Source organism: Delphinapterus leucas, chromosome 18 (genome assembly GCF_059928025.1).
Source record: "Delphinapterus leucas isolate spDelLeu-1000000601 "Yukka" chromosome 18, BTC_Dleu_Yukka2, whole genome shotgun sequence".
NCBI classification, from domain to species: domain Eukaryota; kingdom Metazoa; phylum Chordata; class Mammalia; order Artiodactyla; family Monodontidae; genus Delphinapterus; species Delphinapterus leucas.
This window is the reverse complement of record NC_143146.1, coordinates 61,332,487-61,349,357: the sequence shown is the minus strand read 5'-3', so window position 1 is coordinate 61,349,357 and position 16,871 is coordinate 61,332,487. Positions and strand designations below refer to the sequence as shown.

Sequence of the window (16,871 nt, the reverse complement as noted above, 5' to 3'; positions counted from 1 at the left end):
GTTCGATCCCTGGTTGGGGAAGTTCCACATGCCCCATGATGCGGCCAAAAAAAGAAAAAAAAGAAATTTACTTCAAAATTTAAAGCTTTATCTTATATTTACATCAATCATTAAGTAACATTTGGAAAACAAAGAGAAGGATAAAAATTACTGTATGCAACAGTATGATTATATTAAAGGAGTCCTGGGGCGGGGGGGTGGCAGAGATCTTGGTTCTAGTTCTGTCGCTAACTTGCCATGTAACCTGAAATAAATCCCTTTACGTCTCTTTGCCACAGCTTCCTCATCTGTCAAATGGGGTATTTAGGTGTTTTTTAAGCTGCCTGCCTCAGGGACCAGGATACCTCTAGGGCTTCTAAAGAGGAAGAAATTAGTGGGATGCTGGCCCTCTAACCAGAGCAGCTCAGGGTTTTATCTGTATTTTAGATGAACTGTCATCTTTGGAGGGTGGTGGGAGGGTGTTCTGAGTTCTTTAGGATTTTCCATGATTACAATGAGCACAGTTTTTATGAGTATGTACCTAATTGTTTTGACTATTTTATTTTTATCAGGTTTGGAGAAAATTGAAGTTTTACAGCAGCATGAAAATGAAGACATATATAAATTAGCATTTGAAATCATAGATCAGTATTTCTCTGGTGATGATGTAAGTATGTATTAAAGTATGATATGTCTACGTGTACATTAAAATCTATACATAAAGTAAGTTTTCTAAGAGTTTTCCATGACTAAATTTATACTGTATTTCTGTCACCTTGTTGCTTTTGTGGTTTGTTAAATGGGAAGAAATGGTAATTATAGAAATGATGTATGTTCAGATAGGTAGAGTAAATCTACAGATACAGGAACTAAAGCATGGGGCAATTTTTAAATGTGTGTTCAATTTTTAATTGTTAGATTTCTTAATAGCATTGTTGATTTACTTAAAATACTTTTTAGGTGACAAAAACATTCATATGGAATTCTCTCCTAAGAAGTAAATCAATTCCGCTTACACTGTAATGTGTAGTATCTTAACATAATAAAGATTTTTTTTCTTGTTTATTATAGATTGATGAAGATCCTAGCCTCATTCCTGAAGCAACACAAGGAGGTACTTACAACTTTGACCCAACAGCCAACCTTCAAACAAAAGAATTTAATTTTTAAGTTCAATTGAGTGCAGCATCTTTCCCACATTCAATATGAAGCACCACCAGATGGCTACCAAATGACAAGAACAACAAGTACAAAAGGCTCCAAAACATACATGCCTCTTTGTTTTGATGCTTCTAAAGCAAGCCATGTCTCAGTCACTTTGCAGTTGCCAAAAGTCACTATCCACATGGACTGTAAATGCATATGCATGATTTCCTAAACTGTTTTAGAATTCTCCTTAACAATCTCAACTACCCTATTTCTCCCTGTTCCCTGGTGCCACACGCTGACAACCGCAGTCTCCAGTTTAGAATATTCTGTAGTGGTGGCATGTCAGCTGCCCACTTGATATTCCTTTGGAAAATGGTGCGCTATGGATCAAGACACTTTGGTATGACACATACACATGTTGGAAGACTTTAAAGAGGTGCAGTCTGATCTGAGCCTCCATCATTGTCCTCCACAAACATATTTTCATACTCTTTATGTGGAAGAATAGATTTTAAAGTACAAGCCAAATGATTTTCATTGGTGGAACTGACACAAACAAAAAGTAACTTAAAAAAAAGAAACTTGGTTATTGATTAAACAGATAAGTTTTAAAAAACTGTACTTCATCTACCAGTAATTGATGTGTTTATTATCTGCCTCAGAAGCCAGGGTTGGAGGAAGAACTTTAGCTATGGATGGTAATGCTTTCGCCATTATACCTAATTTTTGAGAACAGCAAGCCCTATTTGACCACTCACTTCAGCCTGTGTGTTCCTGCTGTTTTGAAGTAATCAAATGCTGTGCATGGTATTTTACCTGAGCTGCAACCTGTTACGGACTTGAACTTCTGTTTAAGTTGAAAGCAAGAGTCCCTGACTATAAAGAAAAAAATAAATAAAAACAAAACCACAAAATTCTAAAGTACCCATTGGTGATATTAAAAAAGAAAATCTTGCTTTCAGCTTTCAGGAGTTAATATTTTTCGTTTTAAATTGATAATTGGGTATGGTTGATTTATATTGGGTTTAAACTGTGGAGCTTTCATGTTTACTGTAATTTAGTCTTAAAATATTTTTTCTTAGTAACCAGTGCTTTTGATAATGTGGTTGGCAACAAAACAACAACTATTTAGAAGTATCATAAAACTTCATTCGTTGATTATTGGAAAGTTCATTCAGATCCTACTCTAAAAGCATATTCACATATAAAGAGATTCAGATAAGGATCTGCATAGAGGAATAATCTGCAGTTATTTAACATAAACCTGATTTGCAGTGATCTTTAAGTAATTCTGCAAAATCTGGTATTACTTTGTAAAGTCATTGCTTTTGGTAAATTGTCTGACCCAGCTATTCATGAAAGAATTTGAAATTTTTTAAACTGAATAATTTGTGCTGTCACAGGAATGGTTTTATTGCTATTGTTTACTGGGTATAATTTCCCAATGAATTGATGTGAAGGGATAGAAAATCTAAACTAAGTTAGTTATCCGATGGGGGGGGTGTGTATTTACTGTGATGAAGATGAGACAGATGCCATCAGAGCTTTGTGAATCAGCGGGGGTGTTTTCACTGATAAACAACACATAGCAGGTGTGCATTCATTACAAATATATGTATCTGCCAAGGTGGAGCCACTTTAAAGAGTGAGTTTTGTCTTGTATCTAAAGTGGATACAAGAGTATGTTTAAACTGCAAGATTTTTACTTGCTAGAGAATCTGTTTTAATATAGTGGTTTGGCCTCTGATTATTTATAGGTTTTATAAATTTTAGAATCAATTTTCTCTTTAAGGTGGCTCAGATTTTTCAACTCTTGTGCACATAAAATTGAGTTGAAGTTCATTGTGCCTTTTTTTCTTTATCCAAATTTTGAGTTAAAGCTTCATATGGTAACTGCATCCTGTTCAGTAGTCTAAATTTTTGAAACTGTGTGGTGTTCACTAAAAGTAGGAATAACAAAGTCAAAGCTAATTAAGGTCACAAACTTCGGTGAAACCCTTGAAGTCCAAATCTTCTCAATATTGTGAATTGTACCCCTTCCAGTTTACTTTCTTCTGGACTCTCCATACTTACTGACAGTTACCTCTTAAATTTTGCACACATTAAGATTAAATTGGGCCTCTACTGTGCCGATTCCTATTTCCTCTTGTGTTTTAAGTGCAAACTAACATAAGTGAACATTAGCATCAAGTAGTGCAGACTTACGTATGCATTGGCTTGATCCAATTTGTTGTGACCTTATCAGTTTGGAAATGGAAATGCAAAATTTCGTAGGTAAGGGAAACTAAGTATATTGCTGCACTTTTAAGTTTTCAAAACAGTGTTGAAAAATTGCATTGTTTTTATTTTTTTTTAACTCGGTTAAAAAAGACTAAAACATTCTTTCAAAAGAGGCATCTAAATGTGTTCCTAATTTTGTATATGGGCTTAGGTTTTGTAACCAATAAAAAAGCTGCTATCAAATATGGTAAAACATTGAAGAACTTATCTTTGAAAGTATCTTAATTTCCTTCTGCCTTCATTCATCACATGGTGTTCTCTCTATGTATCTCAGGTTTAAATACCACAACTCATAGAAAGGCCATTTGAGATGATAGTGTAATTATGACTTTCATAAAACAAAAATTCAAGCTTTATTTAAGGCCTGTCTAATCCTTGAAAACAAGAACTTTGGAAGATAGTTATTGAAGTAAGGTTGAGGCTCTAAATGAAATCTTGGATTAATTGAAAGAACAAAGGAGCAGCCAAACTTTTTAGTATACAGGTATTTTTACTTTCATATAATGACACTTCAAAGTATTTTTGAAAGAACTCAGTATATAAGTAAATGAGTTACAATACTCCTATTTAATCTTGCCATAATTTACTTCAGAAGGGTTGTCCTTCTGAGGAGATTAATTAATTAATTATTGCAAGTAAAAATTTGTGAATGTCAGTTGTCTTACAGTGATGGTTATGAATTTTCTTAACCCTAGTTGAACTGGGGGTTTTAATTAAATCTATTTGGAGAAAGGGAGTATAATTTCTGTACATTAAGCTGTAAGTCTTAAGGCATATAGGCCAAGGAGTTCTCTCTTTTACCCACCAGTCATTTGTCTAAAGTGTAAAAGGAACTCTTCATATAAATGTTGTACTTAGTTAAATAACTGAAAAACAGTGGTAGAATGCTTCTCAAAAGCACAGTATATAGATGAGGTTCTATCTGTACATACCTATATACAGTTGACCCTGGAACAACATGGGTTTGAACTGCATGGGTCCACGTATGTGTGGATTTTTTTCAGTAGTAAATACTATAGCACTACACGATCGGCAGTTGGTTGAATCCTCGGATGTGGAACCACTTACACAAAGGAACTGCTGTATGGAGAAACTGCGTATATGGAGTGCTAACTATAACTTACAGGCGGATTTTCGAATATGTAGAGGCACAGCACCTCTAACCCCTGCGTTGTTCAAAGGTCAACTATATAGGTGGGCTCAGTACTCTATAAAGAGAAAGTGTTTAGGAAAAGGGATGTGGGAATGCAGGCTGTTCACATCCTTAGCCTCTTCATTTGCCCATAAAATTCCTCAACTAACTTTAACGTAAGTCGGGGTTTTTCAAACCCTTCAATATTGACATTTTAGGGAATTCCCTGGAAGTCCAGTGGTTAGGACTCCGCATTTTCACTACTGTGGGCCCAGGTTTGATCCCTGGTCAGTGAACTAAGATACCGCAAGTTGCACAGTGCAGCCAAAAAAAAAAAAAATTGACATTTTAGGCTGGATAATTCTTTGTTGTGGGAGGCTGTCCTGTGTATTGTAGGGTGTTTAGTGGCATCCTTAGGCTCTGCCCACTAGCTGTGGGTAGTACGTCTCCACTCTCCAAGGCAGGACAACCAAAAATGTCTCAAGACACTGCCAGATGTTTCCTGGGGGCCAGAACTGCCCCAAGGTGTGAACCGTTGGCCTAAATCAATTCAGGTAGAAAACTTCTCCAAAGGAGAGAGCCTAAATCATGCCTTTTTGTTGTATGAATAGTGCCAGCCTTTTTTTCAGATACATAAGATTAAAAAATGAGACAAAAATGTGCCTTTTCTTCATTCTCAGTTTTAGGAGAAAGCAGAGCTATACCTAGCCACATTTCCCAAATCCCCTGTGGGTAGTGCTGAGCCCATCTACTGCAAAGGACTTGGATAGGAACGGGAATGTGGACTAGTTACCCTCTTAAATGTATCCTGTGGCTAAAAGAAGTGTGAAACAACCAAATGTGTTGATTGCCCTTTGTCTTCTCAGCACTGCCCTGTAGCAGTGTTTTTCAAACATTTTTAGTTGAAGATCTTGAAGTTCTCTGAGAAAGCTGGGGTTGGAGCAGAAAAATCACAGCATAGTTTGAAAAACACCTCTTTGAAGCATTATGAGAGAATGGCCTCATCAGGAGACTTACAAGTTTATTAAAAATGATTAAAAGCAGGGGATCAATGGCTGAGCAGAGCTATAAAGGATGTGTTCCCTGCAGGGAATTTCTTCTACAACATCCCTCTTCCCAACTCTGAAGAACTGCCTGCCATCCACCTTCTTGAGTAATTCCCTTTTTTAAAACTGTGGTCCCCGGAAGAAAAATGGGACCTTGTGCCAAGTAATGTGTGAAGCCGCAAGAGAAACCGGCCATCTTCACAGGACAGCCATTTTACTTGATGGTAAGGAAGACAGTTTTATGATACTGTAAGCCTAAGTGTTAGAGAGTAAAGGACACATTTTGCATAATGTTTTAAAGATAAAATCAGATTTTTTTTGAGGCAGGCCATTTTTATGGACACATTCCTACAGGACTAGGAGTCAGAAGAGTTTGAGAAGTAAATGGTGAGGCACTCACTCCAAGTGGGCCAGTTCTACTTGTGGAATAGCTTCAGTTGTGACCAGGTCTTTTCTTAATATTGAATAGAAGTCACCACTCTTTTTTTTTTTTTTTTTTTGCGGTACGCGGGCCTCTCACTGCTGTGGCCTCTCCGGTGTGGAGCACAGGCTCCAGACGTGCAGGCTCAGTGGCCATGGCTCACGGGCCCAGCCGCTCCGCGGCATGTGGGATCTTCCCGGACCAGGGCACGAACCCGTGTCCCCTGCATCGGCAGGTGGACTCTCAACCACTACGCCACCAGGGAAGCCCAACCACTCTTAAATGACCATCATTATAAATGAACTGTTCTCGATTCTGAGTAGACTTCTAGTTATTCCCAAATAGCAGAAGACACAGATCTGTTTTTATCAGCTTCCTTCTTCAACCTGAACACTCCATGCATTTTAGCCAACCTGCTTATAAAGTCCTTCCTGGACCTGGTTCCTGTCGGCTTCGCGAATTCCAAGGACCCCACGAATAGAGTGTGGTGTGGCTAGTTTCTGGGTACAATGGAACGGGAACGTTCCATTATCTGGCCATTTAATATTGTTAATGTGGAGGAGATTGTTTCAATTATTTTACAAGCTTCATCACAATTAGATTTGTGATCAAGTAACAGCCTCAGTTCCCCTTGTCTTCAGCTCTCTTCTTCCCAGTAGTTAGGCATGTACATTTTTCACACCTAAATAGAAGAATTTATAAATTTCATTTTATTGATTTCAGCCCACTTTTCTTCATAATAAGAAAAGATTCCATATCTATATCCTTTCCATGTCTTCAGTCTTTTATAAGTAAGAATTTTGACTAAGCCTTTAGGAACATTCAAATATTTCTTGAGCATCCTATCTGCAGCCAGGTACTGTGCTAGGGCGCGGGGTCCACACACATGAATAAAAGTAAAAAAGTTATGACAAATGTTAGAAAAAAGAGATACACAATGATACGTAATAGAGGGAATCAGCCTCGTTAGGAAGGTGATAATCAGGCTGGCAGTGAGTTCTTACTAAGTGCCAGCCACTGGCTTGAGTGCTTGAGAAGTACCAACTCGGTCCTCAACAACTCTGGGCTGAAGGTTCTATCATCAGGCAGAGGAAAGTTATGTTTGCCAAAAATTACACAGCTTATAGTGGTGAAGGAAAAGCAGAGTTAATAGGGCAGATTCACTGGAAACTTTTCTGGCAGAAGAAACAGTACATACAAAGTAGGAAGCAGCATGGGGGTCCAGGGAGGGAAAGAAAGTACAGCTGGAGCCAAGATGATAGTGGGGAGGAGGACTACCGGGGCAGGGGAGGGGCTGAAGAGAGAGGCAGGTGCTAGACCACACGCCTGTAAGTCATGGAAAGAAACTTTGGTGTTCTAAGAGCAATGGTAAATCATTATTAGGCAAGAGTGATGATAGAATTGTGTTCAGTAACAATCATTGGCTGGTAAGGTAAGGACAGGAAATGTACTTTGGGTTTAATGATGTGTCAGGTCGAAATAGTGTGAAGCCCTGAAGTAAGAGATGGTGAACAGCGGGTGGGATCAAGAGATACTTGGCAGCTAAAACAGACAGGAGTAGGTGATTCTTAGATCTGGAGTTTGGGGAGAGGGAAGTATCAAGGATAATTTCTGTGTTTCTGGGTTGCTGTAACTGATGAATGTAAATAGAGTATGATAAGCAACACTGAGGGGGAGTTCCCTGGTGGTCCAGTGGTTAGGACTTGGTGCTTTCACTGCCATGGCCTGGGTTCAATCCCTGGTCGGGGAACTAAGACCCTGCAAGCCTTGAGGCGAAGCCAAAATACAAAAAGAAAAAGGAAAAAGATAAGCAACACTGAGAGAGACTCAGACATAGGGAGTAGAGGGTGATGAATTCAGTTTGGATTGTGTTGAGTGGAGACATCCAAATGACGGTCAAGGAGGGCAACTGGAAATACTGGTCTGGGGCTCAGAGGAGGGGGCCGGGCTAGAGATTTGAATCCCCTATTTTGGTGATTAGTAAAGCAGGAAGTGAGGGTGAGACTGCCTGGGTTCAGCATTTGGAGTGAGAACAGGGCTTAGGACTGAAGTTCCAGCATTCAAGGGGCATGTAGAGGAGGATGAGCTTGCAAAGGAAACAGAAGGTATGGTTAGGGAGGGGGGAAGAAAAGCTGTGTGTTTTCTCAGAAAACTGAGGAAAAAGAGATTTCAGTGCCCGGTGATGCTGTTGAGAGGTCAAGTAAGGTAAGGACAGGAAATGTCCTTTGGTTAGCGATGCGGAGGTCACTGGTCACCTTAGTGAGAGCTGTTATCACTGCAGTGATGAGGGTGGAAACTAGAGTAGGCAGGACTGAGGAAAGGGCAGAATATGAAGACAGTGAATCTAATCAGTTTCTTAGGCTTTTATTTTGCTCAGAAGGGGAACAGGGCAGGATAGTCGCTAAAGAGTGGTGTGGGGAAATTGATGGGGGAAATCCAGTTGAGAAAGACATTGAATATACAAGAGAAGAGCAGTCATCAATTTTCCAAGTTACAGGAGAGAATCCAAGGCATAGGTGGCAGGATTGGCCATACTCCTTCAGTCAGCAGTTATTTAATTGGGCAGCTAGTATATGTCAAACTCTGTAATAGGTGCCAGAGATACAGCAGTAACCAAGCCAGACACCTGGCCTTGTGGAGCTTATACTCTAGTGGCAAGAGACTAACAATACATGTATAAATAAATAATTTCATCTAGTGTTAACTGCTATGTAAAAAATGATACGGAGTAACTAAGGGGGAAAGTTTTTGAATTTGTGTTCGATGCCAGAAATCATTTTTTAAATTGTGTAAAATACACATAAAATTTCCCATCTTAAACATTTGCAGGTGTGTACAGTTCAGTAGTGTTAAGTGTATTTATATTGTTGTGCAACCACACTCCAGAACTTTTTCATCTTACAAAACTGAAACTCTATAGCCATTAAACAAGTCACCTTTTCTCCCTCCCCCTAGCCCCTGGCAAATACCATTCTGTATTTCTGTCTCTAGGAATATGCCTACTTTATGTGCTTCATATAAGGGGAATCATGCAGTATTTGTCTTTTTGTGACTGGTTTATTTCACATAGCATAATGTCCTCAAGGTTCATCCATGTCGTAGCATATCAGGATTCCCTTTTTATGGCTGAATAATATTCTATTATATGTACAAACCACATTTTAAAACAACAAATGACTTTTTAGCATAAGTACCCTAGTTATATGCTGGTATAAGTATATACTTAAAATTTCACTTTTTAAAAAAATCTGAAATTCAAATTTATCTGGGCGTTCTATATTTTACCTGGCTACTCCAAATTGAAAGCGCAGGCTTGATCAATAAGGGTTACAATCTTTTTAAACTCTGACTTCTTTGAGCACTTGAGAAAAATGTGTATTCTGTTGTTTTTGGATGGAAAAGGTTAAACATGGTGATCGGAACAAAGGGGCACGTCACTGAAGGAGAGCTATACAGTCGTCCCTCGGTATCCACAGGACATTGGTTCCAGAAGACCCCGTGTGTACCAAAATCCGTGCACGTTCAAGTCCCATTAGTTGTCCCTTCCTATCCACAGATGCGAATCCTGCGAATATAGAGGGCCGACTGTAGTTGTTAATATATATTAAGTATCTACTCACACTGCAGGGTCAAAAAGCAAAGGCCTTGGGGACACCCATTCATGGGCTCTGGCCTCGGCCCAGCCACTGAGCGTCCTTAGACAAATTATTTAATGTCTGAGCCTCTTTTCACATTTGTAAAATAAGAAAACACTGAACTCCTAGGGTTGTTGTGAAGATAAGATACCACAGGTAAAAGTATCTAGTACCAAGCTGATGTGGCCTATTGCTCCTCTCCCTCATACTCTTGCTGCTTTTTGGATTTAAAAAAAAAAAAAATTTTGGCTGCGTTGGATCTTCGTTGCTGCGCGTGGGCTTTCTCTAGTTGCGGCGAGCGGGGGCTACCCTTTGTTGCGGTGTGCAGGCTTCTCATTGCAGTGGCGTCTCTTGTTGCGGAGCACTGGCTCTAGGTGCCCGGGCTTCAATAGTTGTGGCACACGGGCTCAGTAGTTGTGGCTCGTGGGCTCTAGAGCACAGGCTCAGTAGTTGTGGTGCACAGGCTTAGTTGCTCTGTGGCATGTGGGATCTTCCCAGACCAGGGATACAACCCGTGTTCTCTGCATTGGCAGGCGGATTCTTAACCACTGCGCCACCAGGGAAGTCTCTGCTTTTTGGATTTTTAAGATACAGGGTCAGAGTAAGCCACAAGGGCTTTAAAATGCCTAGTGGTGGTTGCTTGCAAGAGCCTAATTAGAACCTTTTGTCCCTAAAATTCTCCCCCCTCTATTGGCAAAATTTCCACCATCTGGATTTCACTTTGTGGTGTAAGGCTTATGAACCTTGTTAAAAATCACACTGCGTCAAATGGTGTGGCCCTATTACCAGCCCTTCGGGCGTGGTCTGGTAATAGGTTTGGTTCCGGCAGTAAAGCGAGGAGGTGAGCACGTTCCTGGCTTAAGAAAACCTCCGGGCTCTGGTAGCCAGCGACTCGGCGGGGCGGCCGGGCGGCCGGGTAAGCCTCCGTCCGCTCCGCTCCGCCCCGTCCCGGCCGAGTAGCCCCGCCCCCTCGCCGCCCCGCTTCTCCCGGCGCACCGGGCAATCCTCGTTGTTGGTGCCCCGCGGTCGGCGCCGGGAGCAGAAAGCATGCGCGGCGACTGGGAACTGGGCGCCGCGGCTGGAGGCCCGCTGCTGCTGTGCGCCGCGCTGCTGGCCGTGGGCTGCGCACTGGGTCTGCGCCTGGGCCGCGGGCTGGGGGCTGCGGACCGCGGGGCGCTAGCCTGGCTCTGCTTCGACGCCCTGGTGCACTTCGCGCTGGTAAGTGTGGTCGCCTCGGCATTGAAAACGCGGGCGGACGCCGCCTCTCTTGGGACCCTTCCCTCCCTCGTCCCAGAGAGTTTCCAGAAAACGACATGGACGACTCGGCCGCCCCGTCCCCTGTGGCGGGAGACCCGGGAAACCTCTGGAGGCCGCGGTGCCCGTGGCCTTTGGCCAGATGCCACACCTCTCCGAGGTCCCAAGTCTGTAAAAAGAGAGCGCAGCCTCCCTATGGTGCCAATTCCTCTACCAAAGAAAAAACAAAAAATCAGAAAACCGTGAAAATTGTTATTCGTGTACGGTGTTGTTAGTCGGTTTGTAAACTACAGAAAGGCCTGGCTTACTTAACATCTTATCCTGCACATAAATGTTGAACGTAATTGAGAGAGTTTTTGAATGCCCCAGAGGGAGCAGGGAGAGGTGATGAGGCGTGCTGGGCCCTGGCCCAAAACCAGCCCCCCGCCCCGCAATAGTAATCACCATTTGTTGGGTGACGACTGTATGCAGGCACGGTACTGTGTTTAAAATTTCTGACCTATGAACACCCCGTAAGGTACTTGTTACTGTCCCCATTTTACAGAGGAGAAAACGGGCCCTGCAAAGTTAGGTGACTTTATAGTGCCACACAACTGGCATGATTCAGAGTCAGGTTTAGTCTGGCTCCAAAGCTTGCACTTTCACGCCGGGCTTTAGGAAACATATCCTTAAAAGTTCAACTCACTTTATAAATGGCCAGGACGGTTGTATTTAAGGGATTCTATTGAAAATGCTCCCTTCCCTGTGCACGCACTTCTTATTTTAAAGCTTTGTTTAAAACTATGCCACAATATCTTTTTTTGCAAATTTGACCTTGCTTAAATCTAGGCAAACCTATAGCTAATGTGAAGCCAGAGTCTATACAATCCATCCTCCTCGGCAGCTGCGGATTCAACCAGTGGAGAATAGAAAATACCAGAAAGAAAAAAAAATCCAGAAATTTCCAAAAAGCAAAACTTGCATTTGCCACCCTCACAGCCTACTTCCCCGCAGTATCTTTAATGTGAGGCATTAAAGATAAGCTAGAGAGGAGTTAAAATATAAGGGAGGATGTCAGGTTCTATGCAGATACTACTCCATTTTTACCTAAGGGACTGGAGCATTTGCGGATTTTGGTATCCCCAGGGGTCCTGGAAGCAATCCACCTGAGGATACTGAGGGAGAGATGGAGTATTAAGAAAGAGAAAGCAAAGTTTTGGATAATCATCTAGGGCTATAGATGTTTATCCGTTGAATATGTGCACATACCAGATGTTGCTGGAATGATGAAATTCCTTCTTTCCTAATAGTCAACTTGTGGAGATAACAGTAAACACTTCCCTTAACTCCTTTATTTATAGAATTGATTTTTAAGCTGTCAGTGAACACAAGGTGTCCCAAAGAACAGGGACAGTAAAACAGGTTGCTAGGCCCACTTAAGAGAGTATTATATTTTAGACACACAAAAAAGTTATAAAAACACTAAAACATATACATACATGTCTTCCACCTGGTTTAAAATTAATTCTACTTTTTACTCACAGACTGTGACAGGTAGCACTACACACATCTCCATTTGTGGCAACTTGAGGTGTAGCCCCATGGGTGGAATCATTGCTCCACTCTCCCCCGTCCTTGTTCTGAAGGAAATGCCTCCCTGCCCCCACCCACGGCCCCATCTTGTGCCATTTACCTGTCCCAGCTGCAAAACATCCCACTGTTTGCACCATATCTTAGTTCTTTAATTCTAAAATGCACATTTTTTCGCATGTTGCAACAATGAATGACGTAACCGCTGTGGCTTCTTTTGTTGATATTTTATGTCTCTGAGATTGGGATATATCTTACAATTGATGAAGAAATATGATAAATAAAAACAGGCCCGTTAATATTGGCTGGTTAAATTTACTATTTACACACTATTTCAACCAGCATCTTGGTACACAAGTCTTAGAGATTGGTGAGAAGGCACTTGACTAAGTGGTTGAGGCCTGCAAGACAAATGCATGTCCGTATTATCTTTGGGATAATTGGGAGTTCGTTGCAAGAATACCTAGAAATGTGGCAGGAGCTAAGATTGGAATGTAGAGGCTGGAGGAGATCTGAAACCACAACTCACTTGTTCCCACTAGAACCTAAGCTGCTTCTCCTCACTCCTTTTGCCTTTACTTCTCAAATAGAGGAGATGTTTGGGTTTGTTGGCCGCCATCAAATGCAGAGCTCCCCTATTGGACAGAGTTTCAGGCCAAGCATTCCCAGGGGTAGTTCACCTCCCAGATGTCCAGCCAGACTGTGGTTATTCGGGGCTGCAGAACTGACCTTCAGTTTAGTCAGCTATGGCTAAGGTGAAGGTCTGGTTCGTTTCTCATCTGGTAGGAGCCATGGTCACATACGTGAGGAAATCAATGGCATGACTCACCATCCCTCAAAAGTTGGCAATAGGCATTTCTTGCACTGGTGCTTCATGGGTTTTCCCTCATCTGCGATCTAAGTATAGCATTCTAGGCATGGCCAGAGCCTGGAAGCAGGATGTGTACTCCTGTGTTTGGGAAACATCTGGAAGTCCAGATTGATTAGAGCACAAGATTTACATAGGGTAAGATTCCAGCAACATCTCTCCAACTGACAAACATCTACAGACCTAGACGATTATTGAAAACTTTGCTTTCTCTTTCTTTCTCAATACTATAATCCTCCTTTGGTATGCATGGTAGGTTGCTTCCATGACCCCTGAGGATACAAAAATCCTCAAATTCTCAAGTCCCTTATATAAAGTGGGAGGACAGGCAGGAAAGGGAACTTGAATGACAGGTAAGACTTGGAGTTTTATTCTGTGGTAGGAAGCCATTGAAGGGTTTCAAGCAAGGAAGTATGGCCAAAGTAGATCTTTCAAAAGATAGTTTGGTGGTCGTGTAAGTCAAACTGTAAGGGGTCTGAGATTTTACCCTTCTTACAAGTTAAACAAGTTAGCCTGTTTGATTCCCCAAGCTCCACGGGGCAATACAGTGAGGGCCAGATGATACCTGCGCATGCTGGGGGTGCATTACAGGAGAAAACCCCCAAATTAGGCTCCTTTCTTATATGGAGCTGCTGGTGACCTGCTCGTACTTCTCTCTGGAGAGAGACTGTATCTTTCCTCAGGCATGAAAACAAATCTTCTCTGGGGAAGAGGAGGCAAGGTCTTTTTCTCAGGAGGGAGATGTCTCTAAGCTCTACTTCCCTGGAATGTCTCCTTACATAAATATTCTTAAATTATCTGTAAATGCCTGTGCTCAGACATCCCAGACAGTGCAGGACTAGGAGATAGTCAAGGAGAATTGTCTCCCAACAGGTGCAGGATGGATTGGAAAGGACAGTTCAGGGGCAAGAAGATCAGCTAAAAGCAATTGCAGTATTTTAGGAGTGAGAAGAAAGAGCTGAGCTAAGGTGATGGTGGAAGTTAAAACGGGGAGGAAAGATAAATACGAGAGACTTTGCAGGGGAGAATTTTGTAAGTCAAATTGACCCCTTTTACATTGTGGGTGGAGATGATCTTGGGGTTTCGAACCTGGCCGACATGGATAATGTTGATAACGTTAACAAAGACAGGAAAGTCGGATTTTAGAACTGTGAATCTGGGGCTGGGGGTGTGGTTGAGGGGAAATGGCCAGAAGGCATTGAAAATGTAAGACCTGTTGGGAAAACAGGGCAGAATAGAGAGTTGGAAGTTCTTCACTGCCTTGGAGGAGACAACAGGAAGCCCTGGGGATGAGTGACTTCTGAGTAAGAGAAAACAGAAAGGTGAAAAGGCTGAGGGATGACAGCAGAGTCTTTTAAAATGTCTGCATTGAACAATCAGGGAGAGGAAGATCAGGAAGTGGAGAAAGTGGGAAAGACCAAGAACAGGATAGTGCTGGGTCCTGGGACCCAAGGGAGGGAATTTCAAGATCCCTGTTAAATGTGCAGCACCATTTAAAAAATTAAAATTTAACATTTAAAAAAAGGTGAAGGCTGAGCCAGGGCCTCTGGGACCAGCCATCAGGAAGCCAGTGGTAGAGTAGTATTCCTTGAATGGAGGGACCAGGAGCCAGAGGCAGAGGCTTAGCAGGTAGGATAGAGAAGAAGTGGAGGCTGCATATGCAAGACCTTCAGGAGATTTGGTGGTGGGAGCAAGGAGAGTGTAGGAAGACACCGGCTTAAAGAAAAATGGACAATCTAAGGGTTTTGAGTTTTATTCAGGGACCTTACTGAAGACTATGGGCCAGGAGACAACCTCTTGGGAGCTCTGAGGAAACTACTCCCAAAAGATGGGGGAGAAACCAGCTTGTTTATGGTTTTTGGCTCGGGAATACATGCAGTCAGCCTACATCTTGGTAAAAGATCACTGCTAGTCTCAAAGAGCAGATATCTCCAGTTAATGATATCAGTGCTTTTCCATGTACAGGAAGATGCAGGGATCTGGCTCTTAAAAATTCTTCCTGAGATATGCATCTAACTACCTATGGGGCCTGTTTTTCTGAAGCACAGAGTGTCTCACCCTGTCTTTCATCCCAAGTTCCTCTCAGGGTACCTGTCAGCAACTGCAGTGGCTATTGACTTAATTCTTGTAGGGCTGGGAGCTCAGCAACACCCTTTGTTCTTCTTTGTTTACAAAGGAAAGCTCAAAAGACAGGCAGGGGCAGGCAAGAGACTCTGGGTTTAAGATGGGAAGGTCTGAGCCTGTTTGTGAGCAGGAGCCTGGTCAAGGGGAGAGTGAAGGGCAGAGGCGTGTGCGCACAGACACGGTGTGCTGCTTGGCCCCGTGAACTGACCTCCAGCAGAGCTGCGTCCGCCTGAGTCTACCGCTTGTCCTCTGCTCAAGCCCCTTGACTAGTCACTCCCACCTTTTCATCACTGTGGAGCACGACTTGGGCTTGTCCGTCAGGGTGCAGGGCAGTTGTCACAGAAAATCTGGGCTGGGTAGTCTCTCCATTCATTCTGCCTTAACACCCACGGGTAGTCTTTCTTCAAGAAATCCTGAGGCTGCTTAAGTCCCTATTGATTTGTGTATTTTGGACATTACCCTTTTCCATTTAACATCACCATCTGTTCTTCGCCTTCCACCACAATAACTTCAGCCTCCGACCTTGGGACTTTCTAAAAATTTCTTCCTCCTCCTACTACTTTACCATGAGGTCTGAAGTTGCCTTTTAATTCACCGTCTGTTACTGGCTCCTGTTTTCCTTTCCTTTTTTGGCATCGTCATCTTCATCAGTTCTACTCTAAGATAGATATCCTCTCTGGTAAATGAATTTATAGTCCTTGTGCTCTTTGGTGAGCCTGGTGAATCACAGTTAGTTTAGGTGTGTATTAATGGTAAATGTTTATTATGGTTAATTTTACGTGTCAGCTTGACTGGGCCATGGGGTATAAAAAAAGATTTTTTTTAACATCTTTATTGGAGTATAATTGCTTTACAATGGTGTGTTAGTTTCTGCTTTATAACAAAGTGAATCAGTTATACATATACATATATCCCCATATCTCTTCCCTCTTGTTTCTCCCTCCCTCCCACCCTCCCTATCCCACCCTCCCTATCCCACCCCTGTAGGTGGTCACAAAGCACCGAGCAGATCTCCCTGTGCTATGCGACTGCTTCCCACTAGCTATCTGTTTTACATTTGGTAGTGTATATATATCCATGCCACTCTCTCACTTTGTGCCAACTTACCCTTCCCCCTCCCTGTATCCTCCAGTCCATTCTCTAGTAGGTCTGCGTCTTTATTCCCGTCTTGCCCCTAGGTTCTTCATTACCATTTTCTTTTTCTTTCTTTTTTTTTTTTTTTTTTGCGGTACGCGGGCCTCTCACTGTTGTGGCCTCTCCCGTTGCGGAGCACAGGCTCCGGACGCGCAGGCTCAGCGGCCATGGCTCACGGGCTTAGCCGCTCCGCGGCATGTGGGATCTTCCCGGACCGGGGCACGAACCCGTGTCCCCTGCATCGGCAGGCGGACTCTCAACCACTGCGCCACCAGGGAAG

At 42.6% G+C, this 16,871-nt stretch overlaps 2 protein-coding genes across 6 annotated transcripts in view; both read left to right on the top strand.

Moving 5' to 3' along the window:
• The window catches only part of KPNA3 (karyopherin subunit alpha 3), a 91,676-nt gene extending 88,075 nt beyond the window's left edge, over window positions 1-3,601 (top strand). For all 5 annotated transcript variants that reach the window (XM_089899584.1, XM_022574790.3, XM_089899582.1 and 2 more), the window contains 2 exons: window positions 552-646; window positions 1,051-3,601. In XM_089899584.1, coding sequence (XP_089755710.1) covers window positions 552-608 — 57 coding nt within the window. In that variant the 3' untranslated portion in view covers window positions 609-646; window positions 1,051-3,601. The remainder of the gene's footprint in view (window positions 1-551; window positions 647-1,050) is intronic.
• Window positions 3,602-3,702: 101 nt separating this feature from the next.
• EBPL (EBP like) overlaps window positions 3,703-16,871 on the top strand; it is a 54,068-nt gene continuing 40,899 nt past the window's right edge. The window contains exon 1 of the mRNA XM_022574810.3: window positions 3,703-10,860. Within this exon, the coding sequence (XP_022430518.1) occupies window positions 10,690-10,860 (171 nt within the window). The 5' untranslated portion in view covers window positions 3,703-10,689. The remainder of the gene's footprint in view (window positions 10,861-16,871) is intronic.